Source organism: Engystomops pustulosus, chromosome 2, assembly GCF_040894005.1.
Source record: "Engystomops pustulosus chromosome 2, aEngPut4.maternal, whole genome shotgun sequence".
Taxonomy (NCBI): domain Eukaryota; kingdom Metazoa; phylum Chordata; class Amphibia; order Anura; family Leptodactylidae; genus Engystomops; species Engystomops pustulosus.
Window position 1 is genome coordinate 45774160 of NC_092412.1, and position 23266 is coordinate 45797425.

General features: G+C 37.9%; 1 protein-coding gene across 5 annotated transcripts in view; it reads right to left on the reverse strand.

Annotated features, from left to right (window-relative positions):
* Window positions 1-18985, reverse strand: part of POSTN (periostin) — a 56440-nt gene extending 37455 nt beyond the window's left edge. For all 5 annotated transcript variants that reach the window (XM_072134441.1, XM_072134442.1, XM_072134443.1 and 2 more), the window contains exons 1-2: window positions 18799-18985; window positions 16707-16805 (exon numbers count right to left, since the gene is read on the reverse strand). In XM_072134441.1, the coding sequence (XP_071990542.1) occupies window positions 16707-16805; window positions 18799-18920 (221 nt within the window). In that variant the 5' untranslated portion in view covers window positions 18921-18985. The remainder of the gene's footprint in view (window positions 1-16706; window positions 16806-18798) is intronic.
* Window positions 18986-23266: the final 4281 nt, after the last annotated feature.

A 23266-nucleotide genomic window follows, 5' to 3' on the forward strand; every position in this document is an offset into this window, starting at 1 on the left:
ATGGAAGGAGAAAGAATTTCTGCATTCATTGCCTTGTGGCAAATGCAGAAAATGTAACCATTTACAAAACCCTATGGAAGGAAATGTTTCCGATTCACTCGTATCTCATTGCCAATGTACTGTGGGATATCAGCTAACAAGTTTTTCTGTGCCCAATACATAGCTAGTAGACTTAATATGGGGTTCAACAAGTTTTACTCAGACTTTTGATGACATCTGCCTATTAGCTTGAGACACACCTCCTGTCTAATCATTGGTGCAGGGGGCAGTGCTGCAGAGAGTAGGTGTGTCTCAGATCTTCTGTAGGCACTGTAGCTAAACTGTTATTCCAGATCATAGCTCATACATCTATAGATATTAACATACAAAGACTATCGGAGCTACTGATAAGAGGGTTTTTTATTTTTCTTTTAAACAAATTTGACTTCTTAGGCCCCGGTGCAAAAATTTTTGAAAGGGACTTTCACCTACTATGTATTATTAAAGAAGCTGTTTTTTTAACCATCACTATTTCTGACCATTCTGTAATCAGGTTATGTTTCAGAATGTTTAAGCTGCAGTCAAAAACCACAATGAACCCATGGACAGAGGTATCTATATCTCAGTGAGAAAGCGGACATTTTTTTGCTACTCCTGGATAACCCCTTTAAGACCCTCTCATGGTAACAGACACATTTATAGCTATTACCTTACATCTTCTATTGTTATTTCATCATTTATACTTTTCATGTGTTTGTGTAACCTCTACCCATATCTAATAGCCCATGGTCCATCTTACTTACTAAAAATGTGCATTAATAAATAGAGATTTTACGGAATACTGAATCTTTAGAATACTACTCTATTATTTATTTTTTCATTTAGAATATTTTACTTTCTCTTCTCTCTAAGTTCTTTACTTCATTTGACAATTGAACTTAAGCATTGCACTCAAACAAATGACTTTTTTTCTGCGATAAATGAAATCCACTACTGGAAGCCATTAATTACAACAAAGCTCGGCGCACATCCAAACCAAAATGTAGTGCAGACACAAGGAGGAGAAGATTTACCATGGAACAAAAACAGGAAAGGCAAGAACAGCCTACAGTCATACATCTAAACTGCTTACTCTAAAATGTGTCTATGTGAACATAGACAATAATTAAAATAAATTAGTAATAGTGTAACATTTTATTGTTGAACATGGGTAGTACTTTACATTTAAAGGGATATATCTATTGAATCAGATATGCCTCAATAGTAACTTTGTAAAGAGTCTGGCTTACAAGCAATACCCCATTTATAAAACAATACCAGGGCTTTTATTTGTCCACTAAATAAATTCAGGCTGCCCATAACAATACTTAAAGGAGCCATGTACCAAGAGGCAAAGGGATGCAAATGATTAAACAATCAAGGATTCCATTTATCATTTGAAACTTTGAAGCAAAACCATTATTTATTTCAGTTACGAATAGTGCAGGTAATACTAGTAGACTTTTTGCTCCTTTTTTCTCCTGTAGTGATCTTCTTGGGGGAAGGTGAAGACTAGTATTATGGACTATTAGATGCACCAAAAGGGGTAATCAACGGGCTCAAAAATGTGGCAAATTTTACACTTGTAACAATGTAAGCTAGGGAAGTTGTGCCTGAAAGCCTTAATTATTCTGAATATTGGAGAAAATACATGTCACTCGATGTTTCGGAGTATATGGGTGCACAAGTAGGCAACTACACCCTATGTATAGAAAAGAGATAACTTGGCACTCCTTTTAGGAGAATTTATTTAATCCAGCAATCCAACAAAAATTATTATTTTGCAACGTTTCGGTTTTATGAATTCAGACCTTCATCAGGCATGGATTGCAAAGTATAAGTGGAAATGGAGGTGAGATGCGGTGTTATGACCACTGGAGCACAGATAGAAAGGAGAAAAAGTGGGTACTCCCTGCTAGAGAGATAAATAATAAATTCTCCTCAATTTTTGACATAAGAGGAGTGCCAAGTTAAATATATATGAGCTATATATGATAGGCAAAGGTCATATCAAATTGTCGAGATTGCTTGATAGATAGAGCATTTACTTAAGTCTTAAAACGTAAGACTTTGAGAATGTCTTTATGAATGTAGTTACATACCTAGATAACTACATGTATAGAGCATTTAGAATAAAAGTAGTTAAGTGAAAATGAACACATTTTTACCCTTACAGATGTATTGCAGTATTGTAAGTGGATCTGGGAAATTGTTTTGGCAAGGGCTCAAAACTCAGGTCTGGAAAAGCTCAAATTCGCTGAAGGTTTTTTTTTTTTTGTGAGACCTTAATAATGTGCTTTAGTTTTCCAGGAAAATGAGTGGCAACATTATAGCTAAATAGATTTTCTTTCCCACTTTATGACTTAAGAAGGAGACATGGTAAAGTAGAGAAGATCAGTTCAATCAACCAAAATACAGAACCAGAAATCTTCAACCAATTTAGTAGGATGAGACTGTTTGTGAGATCATTATTTGTGGAGCAAGGGATACTACACTCTCTTTAATATTGGTGGTGGTCGTATCTGTCAAAGAGAATGGCACACACCAATGGAAAGGTGTTTCTTCTATCAGTAGTGAAAAACATTTACATAGGTACGAAAATCATATCGCTGTCACCGTAGTTTATACAACAAATAGTATCATATAGAAAGCAGATCAAAATTATACAACGTTTTGGTCCTCTCGACCTTTGTCTCTGCCTCACCACTCCTTTCTGCTCCTGTACCCAAAACACAGATCTAACTTGATAAAGGCTGAGAGGACTGAAACGTCATATAATTTTGATCTGCTTTCTATATGATACTATTTGTTGTAAACACTACAGTGAAGGAAATATGACTTTCATACAAAATATTTTTGACTAAAAAAAGAAGAAAAGACTTTCCTTCGGTGTGTGCCATGCTATTTGTGAGATCATGTCTTTGTCTTCTGCTATCATTTCCACTATAACATGAAGGGAACACGTCATGGAAATATTTTACATCTTTTTATGTCTAGTACTGAAATTTGGGGATTGATTCTCACCATTTTAGGTACTACTCCTTTGGGTCTAAACTTGAAATACCACAAATTATTGCATAAATTAAAGAAATTTATCTGGATTAGACAACTCATGGACATCAACGTTGTTTTTTTGGGGCATGTGATATCCATGGTTGCAATGGCAACACCCAGAGCCTGATTATAGGAAAGGATCCGAGGACATGCTCCCCAGGTCCTCCACCACTTTACTCATATAATAATGAGATAGTTTAGAATAGTAATGTGAACCACTGTCTGGGCTACATACAGTTAGGGATCTCACTAGATTTTACATTCAATGTGCTCCTACACACAGGTGGGGTTTTCATGGCCCTTTGTGTGAGCTGAGTGCCTCAGCTCAATCCTTTTCTACTGACATTGTCATGTGAGAAGACCTTATGGACCACAAATCTGTTGAGTGCCACCCGATATTACACATATTTGTGTGCAGGTAGCCTTACAGTCAAAAATTATGACAAAAATTAAGTGACATGCAACATAATAGAGTATGATAGAAAGAGAGGTGAATAAACCAGCTCTATAAACTTCTAATGTGACTTCTAAACCTTGAAATACAGCATCCAACGTATTGTCTTTGTAGTCATTTATACATAATACATGGCATCTGGTACTGTCAAAATTTTCAGGTACAGTCAACAAGTTTAAGCCCACATTTATTCCCACCAATTTCATTCATGACTTTGATAACTACCTAGATGACCAAAATTGATATTTTTTCACCCTCTGTATATAAAAATGTTTCAGAGCTGAGAATAAGTGAGATAAATGTGCAGTATGATCATGGGGATGACATATCCTGTCAGTAAACCCATTGAGCGTTACAGATTGTCTTTATCACCATAACAAATGTAACAGATGAGGCAGAATTAAGGTGCAATCCTCATATCAGTTGTCTTGACAAGAGTCAATTGAGATCTTTAGAAAGAAAAATAAAATACTTAAGAAGAATAAAACACAAAAGTCATGTATAAGTCTAGGGTGTGTAGCAGGATAAAAAAAAGGGAAAAAGAGACGGAATGGGTTTGGAGTAACCTAAGTCTCTCTGGTATCATCTATGATAAGAAACACACAAATAGAACCAACAAGCAAGAACCCAAACAACAGGATAAACAAAATTAAAAGAAACTAGACAATATCGAAGACATAGATACAGGAGGGAAGGAACACAGGGGAAATGGGAACCAACGGAATGGCCAACCCCCAGCAAGTACTGAGTACCAAGAAACAACAATGTGGAAGTTCTCAAGTCTGCATAAGTAGACCATAATCTCATGGTGTGAGAATAAGTAAAGAGACCATGTCAACTGAAAGTCAGTGTTCATGTGCCTCAATATTACCAAATCTATACTATCTATATAACATAACTTTTATCCAAATCAATAAACCTAGTAACACAAGAAACTATATCAACCAAAATCAAAAGCATGCCGAACCAATGCCAACATCCAAGTTAACATGGCATTGTCTTGAGTAACCTTTGAAACTTTCTGCAGAAAATCTATGGAGTTTGTAGTGATTATGTAAATGAAGTAACCAAAGTTAATGCAAACTTGACATTGAAACTACCTTAAGCGTTAAATCCTAACAGAATGACCAATTCAAAAGGAACTTCTTACATCACAATTGTGTTACTACAATCCATACATATCATCTAAAACATGAAGTCCATAGCAGTCAACATGTAAATCAGTAATACATTGGGGTTTATTTACTAAGGGTCCGTGGCTGCACTTTTGTCAGATTTTCGTCATTTTCGGGATTTGCGCCACTGTGACAGGTATTTGACTGGGGATTATGTCGCACACAATCGGATTGTGTCGCGGCTGCACTGACTTTCATGCGACAGAAATGGCGGGGCGTGACATCGGACTATCCGACTGATTTGGACTGAGCGCAGGATTTAACTTTCAAATTGCGTCGCAAGACAATGCACTTACATGCACCAGGAAGAAGATGGTGAACTCTGTCGGACCTGAGCGGGGAAGCGACACATGCAGGATATCGGGGGCACGATCTTTGTGAATCGCGGCAGAGTGCATTCCGGTCGGACAATGCACTTTCGGGGAATGCATCAGGACGGGTAAGTAAATGTGCCCCATTATATAAGTTTCAGAATTTGGGGCCTGGGTGAAACACATTTAGAAAGTTATTACTAATATTATAAATGTTTGATTTCTGTTGATGGGGATGAACTGTGAAATATTAGGGGTATGTGCAATGGGGGGGGACATTTCGCCCCTCTTGGTCATAATTCATGCTACTTCTGCCTCCCATATTGGTTTTAAAAACATTTTAAACAAGTACTTGAAAACATCAATTTAAATATAATCCTGAGGGCTCAATAGCAAAGTTCTATATCATGAGCCTTGTCACATTCACTCATTCATCACCAAAGATTTGAAGCTTCTCCCTCCCCCAAGTAAATGTATATAGAAATTTGAGATGTGGAGCTCCTTATAGTGTTATAGATTTGTTTAAGCACGCTGAGATTATTTCCCCAGGGAAATAATACACGTAGAGTATCTCCTTCCCAGTATTGATATGAACCTCGTAAAATGCCTTTCATGTCCTTACATGAATGTACTCATCTAGAACCACAAGGTCAAAAACTCCCAAACTGCACATACAGATCAAAGGTGACATCCTACTTTGGCAGCAGCAGCTTAAAATATACAAATGCCAGGATTATCAAAATCACTTCCTGGACACGTCTGATACACTGGATTGTCTAAATGTATCACATTGTTAAACAACCAACTAGGATATTTCTTATAAAATATTGTTGAGGTATTGGTTGCTGTTGAAGTAGAAGGATAACATTTCTAAGCAGAACTTAAATTGTTCTGCTAGACTTGAATCTAGGTTACTGTACAGTGAACCTCCAACCCCAAGCCCCAAACATTTTTTACAAATAATAATAATAATAATTCCTTTATTTATATAGAGCACACAGATTACGCAGTGCTGCACAGAGCCAAATCGGTCCCTGTCCCCAATGGGGCTCACAATCTAATCAACCTACCAGTATGTTTTGGAGTGTGGGAGGAAACCGGAGGACCCAGAGGAAACCCACGCAAACACAGAGAAAACATACAAACTCTTTTCAGATGTTGATCTGAAAATTGGTTTAGATCAGCAGAATTTGACAAAGATCTGCTGATCAAAACACGTGTCAGGGACTACTTTTTAATGTATATTCAATTAAATGAGTGTTTTATATTTATCTTAATACCTACTGGTGTTCCTCTTCATTTTCTTTTGGTCTATTATTTAGTGTTTATGAGCTTAACCAGAGTTATACAGTGTTTCCATGCTACCTGGATATTTTTGCACTTGAAATTGCTTAAAGGAAAACTACCAACAGGACCCTAAACCAAGCAAACTTATATGTTTGTCTGCTCTGACGGAATCTGATCCTCTTTTAGCTTTTTATGCCCTTGATTTTACAGAAAATAGTGTTAACAATTATGCAAATGAGATTGAGGGGCTCTAGGCTCCATTAACCTCTATGGAGCCTGGAGCCTCTCAGGGTAATTTGCATAATTTTTAAAGCCTTGTTTTTGTGAGAATAAGAGCAAAAGAAGCTCAAAGAATAGCTGATCCTGCCAGAAGGGGCACACAACAGCATGTAATTGTGCTTCGGTTACAACCCTTGATCATGATGGTAGATGTCCTTTAACTCTCCTATTTCCATTTTGTTTGGTGTGTGGATTAGAGAGTAGCCAAGAGTATTCAACATACACATGAACATTGATGTTTATGGGCGAATGCAGCCTAAAAGTAAAACACATACACATAAAGTACAACTTTACAAATACAGGCAGTCCCCGGATTATGTACAAGATAGGTCCCTTAGATTTGAGATCATTTTTTATATTGTGTGGGGGAGGGTGTGTGGTGAACATTTTCCTAATATATTAACAAATTTTTCTTAGTTTGTAAAATAAAAATCCAGCTACTCCATCCAATAGTATAAAATAGTCCTTGCAGTCTGTACAGTGTTTGTCTATGGAGGCTGCATGAGCTCACATCTAATCCTCCTGTGTTGTAAATGGCTCCTTCACTTTCAGCTGGATATTTGAATATAGTGCTCATAGCATACTATAGCCATGGAGAGAGCAGGGAGGGTTAACACTCACAGCTGTGTAACATATAGGGCAGTGATGGCAAACCTTTTAGAGACCGAGTGCCAAAACTTCAACATAGACCCGCTTATTTATCGCAAAGTGCCAATACAGAAATTTAATTTGTGATTTATACTCCTTCTCTGTCACAGTTTTCATTGATACCAGCACCTGAGGACACCAATAAAGCAGAAAATAGTCCCAGGTAGAGCTGTCACTTTAAAATACCTCTGTGCACAGCAAGTCCTGGGCTGCCTGGGACTGCAGGAAAATACCTGGACTCATCTCTGGTGATGGCCTGTGTGCCCACAGAAAGGGCTCCGAGTGCCACCTCTGGCACCAGTGCCATAGGTTAGCCATCACTGATATAGGGGAAGGGGGGTGTGAGAGACCTGTCTTCAATTCTGTAGACAGATTTTCCATGGCAACGTAGAAGAAAAGGGGCACTTAGCAGTCTGTTTGTTTAAAAGAAAATAAGCAGAATTTCTTAATGAATTATACTAGAAAAATGTTCACTACACTCCCCCCCCCCCCCCCACAATATCAAAAATCATCTGAAATGACGGTTACTCTTTAAGTTGAATTTGGATGTAAGTCTGTACAGGCAGATTTTATAATTGTAAATTTATAACTCTAGACAATTTTTTTTTTCAAGTTTGGAACTTTCATGGCACCAAGGAATAAAGTAAAGCAACCAGAGAGTTTAATCAGAGGTCACAGTGGGCAGAGAGGTCACCTGTAACTAGCAGTCGTCTGGAAGTTGGGTGTCCGTAAGTCCCGGACGGCCGGTACAGTATTTATAGCCTGATAGTGGCCTAGCAATGAAAAAACACTTTCCTGAGTCATGGAAAACTATAGTTCTGGTAAGAAATAAAGCTTCAGTAAAATATTCCAACTATGGCACTAGTGACAAGTGGGAATCTCTGCCATACAGTCCCAGATTAGTTCCATTCAATGTCTCTGGAATTGACATGTATCACTCCATAGACAAGAGATATCCTTCCACTCAAATGGGAGACATGAGACTCCCCCACTGGTGATCCATGGTGGTCCCAACAATCGGAGATCAGACACTTATCTCTGTGGATAGGTTATAAGTTGTGATTACCAAACAATACCTAAAAAAAAGGGAATTCCCATCTGAGAGAATCATGGCTGTAATGGGAATATAACTTCTGCCCTGGTGGCCAGACATTACTAGAGTGCATGATGAGAAGGAAATGGCAGCTCACCTCCCAGAGTAATATAAGATCCGGCGCGGGCCACCCCTCTGTCCGGGTAAAACAATCCAGTAAAAATAAATGCACGGTCCAGCCAGGATCCAAACTCTGATGACTTCTTTATTTAATGCATATATAGCAATACAAAACTTCCACTCAGAAGGACAGCAGCAGCCTACGCGTTTCGGATAGGAAAACATCCTTTTATACCTTTCTTAGATATGAGTAGTTTAGATATCAATTCTGGGGATTGCGTTATCTGGGAAATCTTGAGTTGATCATCTACCTTCTGTAATGGATGTATTATCAGAGAGTATTCAAGATATATCAAGTTACACATATCCACAGAATAAGGGACAACATAGTTTCACAAGAGTATTGCTGTGCCATTTATGGAACTGCTGGAGTATGATATTCGGCTATCTCTGGCATTCCTATAAAGAATTCATGGATCAGCTGATCATATCTGTCAAGTTGCTTCCATTACTTAGTGGTTAGAAGAGACCCTTCTTATTGTGATCAGTGGTTCACTTGATGAGCCACAATATCAATATAATGGATGGGCCACTCCTATCAGAACGATAACTGATATTTTAAGGTGCAAAAAAGTTTTCCAAGAAGAGCCCCACACCCTCCTCTATAGGATCCATATGCCCTAGTAGGGTATATGTTAAGACTAGGTCTCTATATTAAAAACCTAGTCTTCATATCTTGGATCCCAATCCTCCACATTCATCATGTCATTTAGGAATGTCTCCTTTCTGATTTCTAACATATGGTCTAAATATTGCTCTGTACAGTACCTAACCCTAGCGCTAATATCTGATATGTTAAACACGATATACGTACATGGGCCTTTTGGCTCCAGGCGGAAAATCCCTTCCACTCCATAAAATAAACAGAGATAATCTTCTCATTGTTCGGACTTCAAAGTCATTTTCATCTATTCACTTTTACTTAGAAAGTAAAATGTGCCATCACTACCTCAATTTGCAGGCCGGATTTGTCTGAGCTTGTGATTTTAACAGCAAACAGATGGGACATTTCAAAGAATATCTCAAATCAGGATTTCATGGCGAGGAGTTTTCTTCTCCTCCTGATAATTTACAACAGGAACTGCAGAAGATTGGCCGACACACATTTACACTGTGGAGGTCAGGTTACATTACATAGTGTAATGTACAATGTATTGTACAGAGCCGCAGGTAAACTGATGTGGAGTTTATGTTTAGCTCTTAATATGAGACAATTCTTAAAGGGGCCATCCAGCTCCAAGATAAGGACGGTCACAGAAATGTCATACGTATAGAGGTCACCACTAAGGCCAGTGATTACAGAGGATTGAATCATCCAAGGTTAATTTCTCTGAAGCTTTGCCAAATTTTTCAATAGATTCAGTTTAGGTCCGAATCTATTCAGTCAGAACTGATGTTGCTCCAATTGTCCTGAAAATTAGTATATAACCAAAACCAAAAATTTACCAAAGGGGTCCTATCACAATTTATAAAATTTTGAATGACAGCAGTATCTAGATGAGATTTTAAGAGATTTTAAGTGCCAGATACATTAAGATTGTGCGCCAGAAATCATGAATATGTCGCTTCCCTGCACTGGCCCGACAGAGTTCACCAACTTTTTTGTGGTCCACCTTTAACCTTGGGGACGTGCGATAGACTTTGCATGTTAAATCAAGTGCACTGTCCTCCTGAGCACCGGAACGCCCCCTAATTTGTGTTGCATGATGCCTAGTGCAGCTGCGCCACAAACCGGTTGCGTGCCACATATTTGTGGTGCAGACACTTCTTAAATACCTTAACAAGCAGTTTACACCTAAAAGAACTTGCAAAGTCCTACAGAAGTGCGGCGCAAAGCCCTTAGTAAATGTGCCCCAATGTCTTTTTCCCTTGTGTAGAAAGATACAAAACAAGTCTAAAACCCATAAAAAACATTGGCAAATCAGAGTTTTTCACTAATTCAGACACAAATTCTCTTAGTAAATCTGTTGCAATATTCACAATGTATAATAGGAATGTGTGCTGGTCATAAGTCAAGCAGGCATTTTGAATGCTAAAGTGGAGAACGTGAGAAAAATATCAATAAAAATTCTAAACAAGTCAGATAGCTTAAATACTGTCAATGTTTTCTACATTCTTGTACATTTAATGCCATGAGACACATACATTCCTATTCCCAGCTGGGCACACAATCTATTTTCCATATGTCAGAGTCACACATTGGGGTCAATTGTTCAGGAAGCTAATTAACCCTATTTAGAGAGTAAGATGTAACCATGAGACCTGGAAGAAACCTACACAAACACTGAAAGAACATTAAAAAATGGGAAAGTTTTTTCTATGGTTAGATCCTAACCCTACTGTTGGGGGGCAATGATACCAATCACTGACACCCATGTTTATCCATGTAGCATGAATAAAACCCTACACACTGTACATATATAACATATCACTTTCATATCTCAATCACTGTATTTGGTACATTGACACACTTAAAATGATATTTAAAGAATCTACATGTCCTACTATTCCAATAAAATATAACATATTTACTTTCTTTGTCTGAAGTTACTTTTAACATGCATATAGCTATAATAACAGGAACTCGGCTGGACTGCTGACAGGTCCATTCCTGATTCAGTGTGATTGACATGACCCCAAAGGTCAAAGCAATAACAACAAATGAATGGTTATTCCATCTAAAACCACAAGTTATCACACGTGAATACTCTCTTAGCCGCCAATGACTTCTGTATCTTGCAAATTATGGCCTTTGGATATGACAGTAATGAAAAATGACAAACATTCTGCTAACACATAAAACTACGGAGTTGCTTTCACATCAGCAATGGACTTCACACTATACACAACTTAGGCAGAGCAATGATCAGTGTTTAGGTTCAATATATTTAGGCTTTGGAATTTTTGTTACATTTGGAGCTACATTACACATGTAGGTCTATTATTCAGGGGAGAGGTGGTGGCTTCTTCTACACGGGGGATATCCAGTGCCTAAACCCCCTATACCAGTGATGGCTAACCTATGGCACTGGTGCCAGAGGTGGCACTCAGAGCCCTTTCTGTGGGCACTCAGGCCATCACCAGAGATGACTCCTGGTATCTTCCTGCAGTCCCAGACAGCCCAGGACTTGCTGTGCACAGAGGTATATTAAAGTGACAGTGCTACCTGGGACTATTTTCTGCTTTATTGGTGTCCTCAGGTGCTGGTATCAATGAAAACTGTGACAGAGAAGGGAGTATAAATCACAAATTACATTTCTGTGTTGGCACTTTGCGATAAATAAGCGGGTCTTTGTTGTAGTTTGGGCACTCGGTCTCTAAAAGGTTTGCCATCACTGCCCTATACCATATAAATGGTCTATTATATGATATTAGTTATCGTTCAACATCCAGCACCCATGCAATCATCTGAATGGAATGAGCCTGAAGACGAAAACTCAGTCTGATATGGAGAAGCCTTTCAGTCTTGCGTCCTATTTACTTCATAATGATCCAAGCATGCAGTACCTCTGAACCACCACTACACATTGGATAGTGCTGTCTCCTTCCAGCTCCATTCAGTGTAAAATGATACTACAATCAGTTTCTAGGGATGACGGGTCTGTTGGTGCCACCACCAATCCCATATTAGTGACCTCTCCAATGGACAGACCATTAATATGTCTAGGCTGGAGTCTCTTCAATATATATCCCTTCAATAGCTATTTCTTCTGACCCCCTCATATACATGCACACTCTGTTTGCACACCATGCAGACCTTTTCAGTGGGAAGAAGGGAACAAATCACTCCCAAATACCTATTGAGCCCTACATAAATGTCAGGTGAACACCACATGCATATGGTCAGCTAGGCAAATGCGGCCAAGCCTTGTCTAACGTGTATTATTCCTTGAATATATCAAGTACGTGTAACATTTATTCCATCTCACAATTTATTAATTTGCCAAAACAGTGACATAGAGTAAAATAATGTCCACTCCCTTCAAGTACACAGAGATAAGCCTCCCTTACCGATTTCGTAGGACATCACGTTGTGATGTAAGTATGTAGATAGTGAATGCACTCCTCCACATACTGTACAGCCTGGGGTGGCACATTATATTAACCATTACAGTGTACAGTAAATGTAGTTAACAGGTTAGAATTAGGATATTTTAGGAACATGTTGGATCGGATGTGACTCCCATATGGATCAAAATCAATGTCATTCGTTTGCAACATTCTGAATGTTCATAAAGTCTATAACAATAGTTAATGCAATGGCCCTAATGGGAGCTATGGATTGAATTTGCCCCTTTAGAATAATTATACACTAGTTGGGGTAGACCCTGTAGCATTACAGATCACAAAAAAATGGATTTTAAATGGGAACATGTCCAAAAGCTACAGCTGTCATTTTAAGTAAAGTTGCATCTCTATCAAAACAATATACGTTTATAGAGAAAAACACGAGAATTGCAATAAAATTGGAAACGAGGACATTTATTGTTATTTTGAAGTTATTGGTACAGTATGAGGGGGTGATGGAAGTGTCACTGCTCCTCCTAGTGGCTAGGAAAAGAAATGTGTGAGAATAGATAACTTTCCGTTTGCAATCAATGTTACTGCATATCTTTCTGTGCACTATCCTTCAATGAGAAGGTGGAATGCAGAAACTTTCGGAGGAGGATTGTTAAAAAAGTTACAGATGTTCTCAGTGTTGGGTTCACCAGAGTACCAGAGGATCCTCCAGTGGCCCCAGGGTCTAAACCAATACTAAACCACAGAGGTCAATCAGTAGCAGGGTCGGCTCCAGGTTTTCGGAAGGCCCTTGGGTGACAGAGCCTCAGTGGGCCCCTTTGAAGGGAACTGACGTGTCAGTATTAACAATTTCGAAACTAAAACAGTCCCCTGTTCCCTAAAATATTCCCTAGTTTATCATACCAAAGAGTCACCTCATGGTTATGTTATATAAAGACCCCCCACTCTCACCCACTTTGAATTTTATCTGGTGGGTCCAAGGAACCTCTGACAGACATTGCTTGTTCTGGTTCTATAGAACAGTAATGGCAAACCTTTTAGAGACCGAGTGCCCAAACTACAACCAAAACCCACTTATTTACCCTAATGTGCCAATGTGCCATTTTAAACAGTAACTTATTGCTACCTGTTCTTCCATTTCTTTCATTGTATTGGCCACCTGAGGCCACCAATACAGTTGAAAGAAGGTGGGCAAATTCAGACTCTCGTTGTAGCTTCTCTCCGGGGTCTCTCTGTTTAGGAAGAATGGTGGGTCCAGCAGGAAGACCTCCAAAGATAATGCTGTTCTTTTAACACCTCACTTTTCAAGAAGTTCCAAACAGTCAATGAAGTGTTTCTGTAAAATAGTGCTGAGCACAGCATCTCATAAGTTGCCTATTTGGATTTGGTCCTGTTTGGTGAATTCTGTCCCAGGCTGATGGCCTGAGTGCCCACAGAAAGGGCTTTGAGTGCCACCTCTGGCACAAGTGCCTTAGGTTCGCTATCACTGCTATAGAAAGACCAGACAACAAAAGTTTGGCTTCCCTTTACTGCCCCCACAGGATAAATTTAGTATTACTGGTTACCCAATAAAAATTAAGGATAGAATCAAAATTAATCTCTTTTGAGCATTTTAACCATTTTGCTACTTTTCTCCATGAAGTTTTAACATTTATATTCCATATTTTTGAAACTTTTGCCCTATAGTACAATGAAGTTATTTTGTTTACTTTTGTTTTGTTTGCATTAACCATTTTTGTTTGCTGTAGTTTTTGCATTTTTTCTCTATTAAGAAAAAGAGGAAACAATTACTCTATAAGAGAGGTGTGTTTAAAAAATGATGAAGAATTGTAAACTTAACTTGTTACTAGGAAAAAAAGCAAAAAATAAAAAAAACACAAAACCTTTTGGTAGAATACCATCTTCTGATTGGTACACAGATGTCAAAAATAGACTTTCATCCTTTAAACTCAGAATTCCTTTTTCGGGTAGGTGAAATAACATAATGGGGCAGATTTATCAAGCTGTCTAAAAGTCAGAATATTTCTAGTTGCCCATGGCAACCAATTACAGCTCAGTTTTCATTTTACCAGTGCTCATGAATATTTTAAAGTGGAGCTGCAATTGGTTGCCATGGGCAACTAAGAACATTTTGATTTTTAGACAGCTAGATAAATCTGCCCCAATGTCTTCTAACTTGGACTGCCCCTTTAAGAATTTTTCTTTAAGTCTGGTTTAGGATAGAACTGGTAGTAAGTAATCATAATACCAGCTTAACTTAAATAATGACTGCGTAAACACAAAGCCAGAACGGTTTGTCTGCATTTACTATAGTCTGCCCAAGAAAAATTATAATACTGTCCAAACACTAAACCAAAGAAAATCTATAAAAATAACTCTCAATATGTTGAGCAGTTACTTAAAGGGGTCCTTTCAGTACCCAACTTCAACTGCTAGCATCCTATGATAGGCCGTTCTCCCCAAATTAGAATGCAGTTGGGTTGTTTCTTTCCCCCCACCACTCCTAAAGAATGTGTAATTCGTCTTTCTTACTGACAGGTAGGCGGAGCCAGGAAATCTTATCCAGCCCATCTGACAATAAGCAGCTTAATAAATACATTGGGAGCCAAAAATAACAACACTGCTTTCTCTGGAGATGTGGGGGCTAGAGAAAAAATTCCAACTGTGGTGGAACCAGTGACACCTGATGCAAAAAGTTGGAGATGGTGGAAGACGGAGGTGAAAGGTCCTCTTTAAATAACAATCCCTGATATCAGATGACATAGTATAGGTCCAATTTCTGCTTGTGGAGACCCAGCGAGTAGGTAGTCCTAAAAGCAATACTCCTTGGGAGAAGGACTCAAAATAACACTCTTCAAAAGGAAGAAAACCATCCTTCTAAGGAAACAAGTCACATTTCAGAGTAGACTCCAGGCTCTTATAGCCAAATGCATTATTCTGAGAACTTTCAAGAAGTCCAAAACGTCTGCATCATTTAAGGCAGCACAATATTTTGTACAGATGAACATGTTCATCTATTACCAGTTGGTGCTCTGATGTTTTCTAGTGTGTGAAACTGGTCTTAACTCAATATTTTGTGCAATTTTTTAATACAATATAATCCAATGACATTGCCTTAACGTGTCTAGTGAGTTCATCCAAACCTATGGTATCATGCTTAAAGGAAATCTACCATTTGATTTTATGCATAGTGAAGCAAACATACCTTGAGAATGCTGTAGTGACACTGATGCAGAAACATATCTTGTTTAATCCCTGAACTGAGCGGTTTCTGCAACTACTCTCCTCACCCTAATTATGCACTGCTCCAATCTCCTGCATAGCATAAGTCGAGAATATGTCATCACTGTGTTTTCCCTGACAGGCAGAAGTAATCAATCTCTGCACCATCCCCCAGCTGCTGTGTATGAGTCATTCAGCTCAAGTTGAGTCCTGTGTGGACAATTCAGGAAGCTCTTTTATGTATGGAAGCCAGTCTACACCCAGCTTTCCCAAGGTCCTCAATTTTATAATAGTTTTTTTGAGCAAAACCACTTGGTTCAGGGATTACGTAACATATGTTTCTGCATCAGTGTAGCTACAGCATTCTCAAGGTATGTTTAGTTCACAATACATAAAAACAAATGGTAGATCTCCATTAATGTATGATGTGAACAATCTAGAACACAAACCCACTTCATTGACCGCAACATATATGCACACTGCCAGATTAAGTACAAACAAATAAAAATTCTTAAAATTTGTTATGTTTATTGTAAATTTACTGCTATCTTGTAACAATGTATATACCATGCAGAATGCACAGTCGTCTGATGCAAAGTCTACACATTCACATTGTGTGAATGCAAAGATACAACCCCTCCACCGAGCACTGTATCAAACTATGCTGAGCGAGACTTGTGTGTGTCCCCTTTGGGAATATGAAGCATTTATTATGTAAAATTATCACATTTTATCTAAGTATACTTCTATGGAGCCCTGTTTATTCAGATTCCACGCCTGGAAGTTCTCTCATACACTATAAAGTTTCATATTGTGTAAATTGTTTAAAAAGTGAAGCCGCAAGTATAAATCTTTCACAATAAATATTAATCTCTAATGGAAACCATCATCTGGCAGCTAATCCCACAGGAACTCATACGACTCTGCACCCAATCCTATAACATAGATTTTCCATCCTACATGTAAAGATCCATATTATAAAGTCCATCAATAATATAGGTGGTAAATTTATTAGGGTGACTTACGCCTTTTTGCCACAGATGGCGCCCTGGTACCAGTTTTTGCAGGTACTGAAGTACTTCTTTTTGGTTCCCATGACTTGTTGCAGGGCGCAGACATTTGGGCTGAAAAGAATGAAATTAAGGAAAAAAAATTAATGAAAGAAAATATTTCATTTAATTAATGTGAATAATTAGGATTTTTGTCGGGTCCCTTTCCGCTTGCCCCCATCCTGGTGTCTTAATAAGGAAACAAAGGCAGCTTTATGTGTAGTGGACTTTCCAGTGGTCACCGCCAGGTGCCTGGAACATGTTACTAGGCTCTTTATTGCTTTTTTTTTTACAGGGGTCTCCCATCCATTAGCAAGTCTTGTAAAAACCATGTGCTCCGGGAGGTGAAGGCTGTTTCTTTGTTCGGAAGGTTCCCCGTACAATGAAATGCAATTAGAGTTAGTAATACCCATCTCCAGTGTGCAGAACACCAAGCACAGCTATGCAAACAATACCCCCTGCCCCACAGAGTGGTAAACTAACCCTTCACACCGCTTATTACATTAGGGGGCACTCCGACCTACTATATTCTTAACACAACTACTATGTATGTAAAACTGCGTATAGAAAACTCCACATCCAATACAACTTTCCATAAAAAGAGTCATAAATCTTTCTAAAGGTCTAGATATACAGAGGTGGATAGATGGTTAAGATGCTCTTTCTATAAATATCAATACAGACAAACTGAGAGATGATTAATAATTCTCATTTGGGACTAGTGATACTGTGGTATCTCTGGATTTACATAGGACTGCTGGTTATTCTACAGTATTGTCTTACTGTGCAGTTATTACATTGCACAAAAGAAATGCAATGTGTTCAGCCCTGCTACATCTCTGTGATAGGCATGTAAGGGGTTCGACTTTATTTATAAAGTTTCTAAAAACTTTCTGTAAAATGCAAAGTTTCTAAAAATCTGTAAAAACATTCTAAAATTCTGAATAATAAGCAAAATGACTTTGTTTTGTCTACATCTCTCATTATCATATCTATCTTTTAAATATAATTCTATTATATTGTAATCTTTGTAAATGTTTATCATCTATCTACCTATGCATCCATCTAGCTATCCAACAATCAGCTATCTGTCTATCTATCTATCTATCTATCTATCTATCTATCTATCTATCTATCCATATATCCATATATCTATGCATCCATCAATCTTTCATCAATCAGCTATTTATCTACATTATCTAACTAACTTTTTATCTTTCTATCTACAGTATCTATCTATCTATCTATCTATCTATCTATCTATCTATCTATCTATCTATCCATCTATCTATCTATCTATCTATCTATCTATCTATCTATCTATCTATCTATCTATCTATCCATCTATCTATCTATCTATCTATCTATCTATCTATCTATCTATCTATCTATCTATTATCATCAGTGTTTAAACAGATATCTACAGTATATTTATATCTATCTATCATTTATCTATTTATCTATCTATCTTTCTCATATCCATCTGTAATCTATGTATCTATCTACCCATCTATCTATCATCTGTATATCTCTATCTATATTTCCATCCACTATCTATATCCACCCAGTATCTATCAGTATCTATCAGTATCTATCAATATATCTATCTATCCACCATCTATCTATCTATCTATCTATCTATCTATCTATCTATCCACCATCTATCTATCTATCTATCTATCTATCTATCTATCTATCTATCCACCATCTATCTATCTATCTATCTATCTATCTATCCACTATCTATCTAGCCAGTTTTGTAATATACTCTACTTTACTTTTACCTGCTTGGATCTGGAGTGCTGCTTAATTTTTGTATTTTATCTATGTATCTATCTATCTTTCTATGTATCAATTATCTATCTATCTATCTATCTATCTATCTATCTATCTATCTATCTATCTATCTATCATGTATCTATCTATTGATACAACTATTCATTTTATAAAAAGTGGGTAAAAAGATATTTCCAAATGATGTAATTTTCTGTACATACAACAGTTTCCAAAAACAAAAGTCAGGTAAAAAGTGATGTTATAACAGATAAGGATAAATGATGATACTCACCCTTGCTTTTTGGCCCTTATGCGGCTGTGAGTCAGGATCTTGTCATAGTAGCCATTACTATCTGCACGGTCAAATGCAGACAGAACAAAAATGGCAAAGACTGATAAAAATATAACCTTCATTGTTTAGTCCCCCAAATGCTCCCTGTAAATGGAAAGGGAGAACTGCCAAGTGTTATAGGGCTGAGGCGAGTTTATATACAGCCTGGAATTCAGTGGGAGGGGAGCAGAGTATCAACCTGAGACAATGTACCACCCTCCACAAGTATCAGCCGCTGCTGAAATCACTGCACAACTTACAGGACCTCTAGCCAAGTGCAACTTCTTTTTTTTTCCTTTCCAGGAAAATAAATTTTTCTCTGCTCCAGTTGTGACTAATTCACAAATGAATCATTTTCCTTGCAAATATTTGTAGATTAGATTTTGGAAGTTTAGTCATTTTGTCCCCATCTGGCAATGGCATGTCTGCATATATGGACTGTGATGAGGAGCGGATACATTTACCTAAAAACAATATATACATAACCTATTGTATTGGTGCAACATCATAAACCTCATGGAGATGTCTGTAGGCAGAAAGCTTTATTATGTCATAGCATTCATGGCGGTGACATCCAAATAGTTAAATGAATTAATTATGTAAATAATTGGCAACATTTAGCAGAAATATTTTATTATGATATCATGGACACCCTCCCATCACCACAGGTACTGATTGTGACCACTACAGGGAAGCCCTAGTGTTACATAACATCAACTACTGGGGGGATTCATCACTGGTGCATGGGATGATCCCCAACCTCACTGCACCTGTCGGATCTATCGGGAGGCTCCAGTTAAATAAATCAGTGGTTGCGATGTTTGGAAGCTCTACGGCAAATCAGGCTTGGCCAATTACTGGCGCAGGCAATGGGTAGTGCACAGGCTCGGGGTACCCTGCGTTGTCCCACTACAATGTCACACCCCTCTGTGCCCACTTGACATGGAGGTGGTGTAAGGGGGGAAATAGGTGCAATTCCTTGTCATACAACAGGAATTATGCCTATTTCAGGGCTTGAATGCCAGAAAACTTGGCTCACAAGCCCTGATAACCCCCTACCCACATGTATTAAAGGGATGGACAGGGCCCTTTAGAAGGAGTGGTTGTCTTTGAGGAGTGCACCAGTTTTAGACCAGCGGAGATGTCAAATGTGACATGTGTCATGCTAATAAGGAGATGTAAAAACGGGGTTTTCGGGTTAATTTTATTTTTTTTACTGTGATCCCCAGGTGGTGTCAAAATAATAAAGTCCTGTGTGGTGCCTCCCATCAAAACCAGTCTGGCAAATATTTACGTCTCCTGGTGGGAACAGGAATTTATCTATTCTGATAATAACCCTTTTCGAGATCTTATATATTTTTTTGGCTGTTATATAGATGATGGTCTGCTTATATGGAGGGGCACCCCTACATCCATATCTGAATTTATTGTGTACATTAATAACAATGATTATAACCTGGAGTTTACACACAATATAGGTACAAATGAGATTACTTTCTTAGATGTGACCCTAAGGGGGGACAATATCACGGGTAACATTGAGTCGGTGTTATACCGAAAAGAAATTAGTGGCAATTCAATTCTTCAAGCCACCAGTTGTCACCCACAACATGTAATTCACAATCTCCCTGTAGGAGAATTTATTAGAGCAAGAAGAAGTTGTAGCAGTTCTGACACCTTCAGAAAGGAATGCTCTATCATGACAAACAGATTAAAGAATAGAGGATATTCAAACAGGGATATAGCGAGAGCAAAGACTATAGCCAGTGAAAGGACTAGGGAGTCTCTCCTTAAAAATCAACATGAGAATAATAGACAGAATCCTACTGCGCATAAAGTGTTTTTTTCCACAACGTACAGTGAGGATTACAAAGATATTGTCAAAATAATCAAAAAATATCTTCCGGTATTGGAAGCAGATAATAAACTTAAAAATATCCTACGTCCAGGGTGTCAGTTTGTTTCTAGAAGAGCGTGCACAATAGGGAATTTAGTTTCACCCTCCACATTTTCTTCTATACCACAGGGCAAAACAAATACATGGCTGGATACAAAAGGCTCTTATGCCTGTGGTGGAAATAGGTGTAATGTATGCAAATTTATGACCAACAAAAAAGTTTTTTCTTCTGATCAAGACAATAAGCCTAGAAATATCAAGTCGTTTATAAATTGCAACACTAAATATGTTGTTTACTTGGCTTATTGTAACATCTGTAGAGTACAGTATATTGGGAGTACTATACGTTCCCTCAAGAAGAGAATTGCAGAACATGTAACTGATGGTTCTAAATTTACAGACAAAAACATTTCCAGTCTCTCCAGACATTTTTATTATACACACAAAGGAGATTTTTCCTCTTTGGAAGTTACCGGCATAGAGAGGGTTACTATCCCAATCAGAGGAGGGAACAGAACACACAAACTGCGCAACCGGGAGATGTTTTGGATTTTAACATTAAATACCCGAATGCCGACAGGTTTAAATAATAAAACAGATACGTTATATCTATATTGAGAATTCCCAAAACACATGCAATGGGGTTTATCACTGGGGTCTTTTGCTCTAACTTTGTGCTATAACGCATCGGCCATTGACCCATGCAGTCATGAATAAGTACATAGTCTAATAGCGTACACAAATATAACGCTGGGTCTATACAATAAAGAGGTTATGGTGTTTTTTGAATAGTGTTAGAATATCTACGTTATAAACAACATGATGAGCTCTGAATATCATAAAATAATCTTCCGTCCATGTGACAGTATGTGTTAACATATATTCAAATGTATTTAGTTCATTTTAGTATATATTTTTTCATGTGGTTGCATTAATAGCAGGTTTGTACACAAAGTAAATTATGTCCGAATGTTTATCTGTATACTTTGATGAACTAGCATGTTTTGTCATGGAATGTATCTCTGCTGCCGTTATGTAAGGGTTAACTGATTACAAGCCAGTTCACCTGGTCTTTTTTCTCCTCCTCTTTTTTAAGATGGAGGATCACAATGATTTTTTAGATCATGAATAAGGACGCAAGCACACTAGTCTGAAACGCGTAGATCTTTTCTTTTTTGGATGATATGCCAGGATGTGACCTTGCAATTTTAATATTTACAAAATAAAAATTCTAATATTTTTTTAAAGAAGATTCTGAGTGCTGGAATACCTTCGTTTCATTGAAAACCAGTCTCTGGTGGTCTTCAGAGGCAGAGCCAGTTTTATCATGTTGACAACATCAGCCTGCCATCACGTCAGCACCACACTGGGTAGGAGCTCAGGACTGTGGTAAATACCAGTTCTCATAAGGAGTAATAATTGACACCAATGCAATTGTAGTTGGTATTTTATACTTTAGCCCCTACCGTTGCTGAGCAATTCGTTATATTAGTTTTAGCACTTAGTATACTAATTGGACCTGGACGATAGCAGAAAAGCTAGTTTTTCTATACTAATGGAACAACCATTATTATGTAAGTTAGTTGAATGTTGACTAAAAGATGGAACGTTTTTGTTGGACTTTTTCTCAAAATTTCAACTTTTGTATGTATATTTTCATTGGTTAATATTACACCAGTGTGGCATCTACGTCAGAGAACCCTTGAAAAAGCTGAAAGCAAAACACCTGTTGGGGTGATGTGGTGGTGGTCTGGTGTAACTGAATCACTCTGACTTTGGACAGTACCGGACTCCGTTTCACATAGTCTTCTGACCCGTCTCACTGACTTGTAATGTATGGGAACCAGACACACATGCTCTCTTTGACTTATTACTAAGTACAATAGGGACAGCACATTGCTTTCTTTTACCATTGTGATACTTATACTAGAGCTTGTGTTGTGTTCATACATATATACCGTCTGTTTGATTAACACACTATCAGAGGTGATTCTTATATCCATTTCTTGTTGGTGGAGGAAATGGTTTGTTGGACTGTATGTTAATATATTTTAAAGGAAACCTGTTGTCACATTTCCACAAATACGGCTAGTGACAGGTTCTTATAGAGTCCTAATAATAATAATCTTTATATAGCGATAATGAACTGACACCCTTCTTTTAGCTAAAAAAAAAAATTCCCTTTCATCCACATAAATCCACTTTATATTATATTACTTGGTATCAGAGGTGTCATGTCCTGTTCAGCCAGCCCCTCCCATCTACTACTCCTTATGTTCCATGTCTCTTCTCAGCATGTCATATGACTAGGGTGACATCATCTAATTTCCAGTTATATTTTCATTGTCTACCCCATGTATGTATCTGATCACATGAAATCACAGCAGCCTTCATGGACTTCTATTCCTCCCCATCTTCCATGGTGGCATGCTTTGATTTCTGTGATCAGATAGATATACAGGGTAGATCTTGCAGATGTAACAGGACTTTGATGAAGTCATCCTGGTCACATGACTATAAGTGCCCAATGAT